At 40.7% G+C, this 5,190-nt stretch overlaps 1 protein-coding gene across 2 annotated transcripts; it reads left to right on the plus strand.

Moving 5' to 3' along the window:
• The first annotated feature begins 2,218 nt into the window (after nt 1-2,218).
• On the plus strand, nt 2,219-4,775 carry LOC129768414 (glutactin-like). Of its 2 annotated transcripts, none has more exons than XM_055770060.1 (6): nt 2,219-2,441; nt 2,500-2,634; nt 2,695-3,588; nt 3,646-3,955; nt 4,011-4,144; nt 4,623-4,775. In XM_055770060.1, exons 1-6 carry the CDS (start codon nt 2,244-2,246, stop codon nt 4,635-4,637), a joined length of 1,686 nt encoding a protein of 561 aa, XP_055626035.1. In that variant the 5' UTR covers nt 2,219-2,243; the 3' UTR covers nt 4,638-4,775. The 2 variants fall into 2 exon arrangements, with proteins under 2 accessions (XP_055626035.1, XP_055626036.1); XM_055770061.1 differs by having other exon boundaries at nt 4,011-4,129.
• Nucleotides 4,776-5,190: the final 415 nt, after the last annotated feature.

Genomic DNA, 5,190 nt, shown 5'->3' on the forward strand with positions numbered 1-5,190 from the left:
CAGAAAACTAACAAACAAGTTTGGGTTTTCTGGCAGTGCTGTCGAATTAATTAGTTCATACTTATGTAATCGTTTTCGAACTGTGTGGAATAATTTAAATTTTTCTATTTTTCTTCCGATTAGATCAGGAGTGCCTCAAGGTTCTGTTTTGGGGCCAATTTTGTTTTCGTTATACATAAACGACCTTCCGAACACTTTAAAATATTGCATGGTTCACCTCTATGCAGATGACGTGCAACTATATCATAAATGTACTTTACAAAATACAAATGTAATCGCTTTCCAAGTGAATGAAGATTTGGCTCGTATTTCTGAGTGGTCATTGAGAAATAGATTGTCAATCAATGTTAAAAAGTCGTACGCAATGTTCATAGGGGATGCTAGAAATAATGTTGACAGGCCGTGTTTGAGGCTGAATGACTCATTATTGCCATTTGTTAGCTCTGTTACCAGCTTGGGCTACAAAATCCAGGAAAATATGGAATGGGACAGTTTTATTCTCGAACAATGTGGAAAAGTGTATGGAAAACTACGCTCATTGCAGCTTAGGGGTAGTTTTCTGAGTCTTGATATTAAATTAAAATTGTTTAAATCGCTTATCCTTCCTCATTTTATGTCGTGCGATTTCCTTTTGATACAGCCTTCATCAGTTGCAATCAACAAACTAAAAATAGCTTTAAATTCATGTGTACGTTTCGTGTTCAATCTAAATAGTTTTTCGCATGTTTTACATTTGCAGTCAAAGTTACTTGGATGCTCGTTTCAAAGCTTTGGGAAGCTTAGATGTTGCTTGCTGATATTCCAACTAATAAAAAACAAAGAACCACAATATTTGTTCAGTAAATTGAGACCATTGAGAAGCGTTCGCTGTCGGAAGTTTGTAATTCCGCGGTACCACTTGATGAAATATGGCAATTCATTCTTTGTCAGAGGCGTTGCAATTTGGAATTCACTACCGAATGATTTAACTTTGGAAAGATCAGATTCAGCATTTAGGAGAGGGTTGTTCGAGCACTTTCGTGAAAATTAATTTAAAAATGTGTTAGATTTGAAAAATTATAAAAATTTCCAAGGTATGTGTCACTAGTTCTACCGTGTAAATGCATTGTAACATTTGAAAAGGCATTGCCTTAAGTTGCAGAATAAACATAAAAAACAGGAAGTGGGTTATATCTATGGTATAACCGCAAGGGTGACGTAGGACTATCGTTGATTAAGAGATCATTTGTTTAAAGTTGAATCTGAATTCATTCTGAATGAATGAATATTTGGGGGACTTCGAAAACGAGAGCGTTACGTTGGAGGCACAAGGTTTTATGCATCCAATATTGGATACGGAAATATCCTACTGATGGGGAAGAATAATCTTCAGAAGCTATCCTGTTGTTTGCGATTGATTGAAAAATCACAAAACCAAATGTATTTGGTCACAGTGTTACATGGATAGAAAACATTCAAATAAACTCCTTCACATGAATGTATTTTCAAATTCCCAGAGGAACTGGCAGATTATTTTCTGGATCTTTCTCGATGCTGAATGGCATCCAAACGGAAAGAATTCCGCGCGTGTATGTGTCTGTGTGTGTGTGTGTAGCGGCTGCTTCGAGATCTTCCCGGGGAACCGTTTGTGGCATCACTCTCCTCCTGATGGATTCCCTTCTGGCCTAAGGTGCACAAACAGGCTCTTGGTGACACCGTTCATCCGCGCTTTCATGAGAAACGAAGAGCTTCACCACAACAGCGACAACATGCTCCAATCGCTGTTCAATTTGAACTGAGTGGATTTCCGAGCGGCGCTCGCTTATATACCGATTGGTGATTTCAATAGCCTGTTTTGAAAGCAATTTTAAGACTATTGAAACAAGTTTTTGGATCAGAAAGTAACAAGTATAGAACGCGTAGACATTTTATCTTTCGAAAGAAGTGTTTATCATACCATTTCGTTCAGTTGTTTATAAGCTATTAACGCTCAAAATCTCTGTCTCCGGCGTAACGCTTTCGTTTTCGAAACTTTGATTTTACACCCCGGTATAGAAATGAAAGACGTAGTCCTACGTCAAAAAAAATTCATTAAAAAGCTATGACTAATGAGTTGGGCTACACCTCGCTCGTTGTAGTTTTATCACAGCTGCAATCTTTCCGGTTTCTCGCTTAAGCTTGCTAGTGAAACCCTATTAATAAGTGGCACTCGCCCAAACTCATTACTCAGTCGTCGGATAACGTTCTCTAAGTAGAAACGCGAAATGAGGCCTCTTATTGGTATCGCGTTCGCCGCTTTTTTGGCACTATGCGCCTCACAGCATCCAGAACCGGTGGTTAAAATTCAGGATTTGCTATTTATTCAGGGAACCATTGGATATACTGCGTGGACGAACCGCACGATTTATGAGTTTCACGCGATTCCGTACGCTCAGACACCGGTTGGCAGTTTGAGATTTCAGGTATTGGAAGGAAGTGTATCGAAGCTTGCAAGTTTTTTCGGTGATTTTTGCATTCCAGCCCCCGGTAAAAATAACCAAGATGAACGGTAAACTAGACGCAACGAAACCTGGAATTCAGTGTCCACAAATTTGGGATGAATACGTCAATACGGAGGACGAGGATTGCCTCACCTTGTCGGTGTATACCACGAGTGTGAGTAGTGATGAGTGCGTGATTTTGCGAATTGGTTTCCATCTTGGATAACTTCTTCAGCTGGATGGAAATCGACCTGTAATGGTGTGGATCCACGGTGGATGGTTCTACTTTGGCGGTGCTCTTGGCTACCGTTCAAATTATCTGCTCGAATCGGACGTTGTCCTGGTGGTGATCCAATACCGCCTCGGTCCGCTGGGCTTTCTTTCGTTTATGAACGATAAAATACGTGGGAATATGGGTCTCCTGGATCAGATAGCGGCGTTGGAGTGGGTTCAGCAGAACATCGATCACTTTGGCGGAAACAACAAAGAGGTCACGATTTTTGGCGAGTCGGCAGGAGGTGCGTCCGTTTCCACAATGCTGCACAGTCCGTTGGTCCAGGGCCGTAAAGTACCACTGTTCCATAGGGCCATCCTTCAATCTGGTTCACTGTTTTCGCCCTGGGCTATGGGCGACAACCCCGTGGAAGGAGCACACGATATCGCCAAGCGGGCGGGTTGTAACGATCCTGCTTCCGTTGAGCAGTGTCTTCAGGAGGTACCGGTGAAACGCTTGCTCGAGGCTTTTGGTGCTCACAGGAAAGAAACAGTCATTAATCACGGCTATCCATCCGTTGCGGGAACGACTGTAGTTGTTGGTGGTCCCTCGCAAGTATTCCCGGAGCATCCTAAGCAATATCTCTGGGATGTTCCGACCACGATACCCATCATGTTGGGAGCTACTTCACAGGAGGGAATATTTTTACTGCATGAAATTGGCAAATTTCAACCTGAGGCGATGAAATCACACTTTAACTCATATGATTTGTTGCGATTGGTTCGAACGCTCCATCAGAAGTTTGGTCAGAACCGATTGGATGGAGTTCTGGAGGCGTACGATATAATGAGCAGGTTCCTAGTTAATGGAATGGATCGATATCGTTGGGAAGAAATTGTTGGCGGTTTGATTGATGTAGGTTTTCTGATAAACATCTAACATTAGAATAATTCACTGATATCTCTTCCTCAGATCTGCGGCAACCATGGTATCAAGGGACCCGTTCTCACCGAGCTGAACGCATTCGCACGAGTGATTCCAGAGAATGTCTACCTTTATAGCTTGGATTATTCCAACATACGGACCGCGCGTAATTTGAGCTACCCTTTTGCGTTGAAAGATGCCGTTGACCATGCAGAAGATTTGAAGTACCTTTTCCCCAGAACGGAGCTGAACGCCCAAGATACTAAGGTGGCAAAAATTATGGTCCAGCTGTGGACTTCTTTTGCAACGAAGGGAATCCCCAGGGCGAAACATGTTCATCACTGGTCACCGGCGAAAGGTAGATTTGAGTGACTTTCAGGGAGTTTTACGACGATTTTTCCTGTTCATTGCAGGTCTTTATGGGCCGTACCTGAAAATTGATGCGCAAAGTGCGCAGGGTGAAAACTACATCGACGAGTTTTCTGCTACCGCACACAAGAACAAGGCGTTGTTATCTGGAGGCAAACAACCGGTAGTATCCATGCATGTAAATAGCGTCTGTGTCGCTAATTGGTTTTGCGTTTCCGAAACATTTCTGATTATGAGCGCTTTCATAAACGTTTGTGTTCGTTCTGCTAGTTATTGAATATTGGGAAATCGGCCTGGTACTATTAGTAGAGAACGATTCTGAATTTTCTAATACCCAACTTCAATCGCCGGTAGTTCAAACAGTTACTCGTCCTGGCTCTCCATCTGTTGGTTTTGTTTTGAATCATGTGTTATTTTGACACTGACAGCTGTTGAAGAACGTTGAGAAATATAGCAAAATTAATTCTGAACAACATCTACTCATATTTTTCAATAACATTGTCAAATGTCATTTTATTTAAAAGATCAAAGAATGTTAATTCATCGGAGTAACAGCCTTACAATCAAATGTCAGTGTCAAAATAAGAATATAAGCTGAGAAGCAAACAATACCCGACATTACTTGCAAATCATATAAAGTTTTTTTTTACTTGTAGGTATCCAAATTATAGGGGTATTCTACTCGGGTCCTTCACAATACTAGCGATCGTAATAATAATCACAGCAGCCCTGCGAACTGAACGAGCCCGGGAAGGGAAGAAAAAAATTGTTTCATCAGTGAAAAACATTTGTAGCGTTAATACGATTAATACGACAACTTGATAAACGTCGATTGATTAAGCTTTTAGTGAGTAATTCATTTCAATATCATATATAATTCACGCTCTATTTCGGAAAGTTTGTGAATGTCTTTTTCTTAACGTCAGCGATGCCAGATTTACGGATTTGTTTATTTTATACTGAGAAGTGAATCAGTACAAAAAATCGATGAAATCTAATGAAATCTCTACTGATTTATAGAGATTTTTTTTTCGGGGTATGTTGTTTTGCAAGGATTCGGTGTTAATCCTAAACTTCGATGAATTCCATAGAAATTTTCTTTACATTTCAGAATAACGCCAAGATATTTGATTGATGTCGTTCTTTACACAGTTTGTCCATCGATAGTTATACTAAGACTATCACTGTCAAGATTGCGTGTCGATACTACCATATATTAGGCTG

The sequence above is a fragment of the Toxorhynchites rutilus genome, chromosome 2, assembly GCF_029784135.1.
Source record: "Toxorhynchites rutilus septentrionalis strain SRP chromosome 2, ASM2978413v1, whole genome shotgun sequence".
Lineage (NCBI taxonomy): Eukaryota > Metazoa > Arthropoda > Insecta > Diptera > Culicidae > Toxorhynchites > Toxorhynchites rutilus.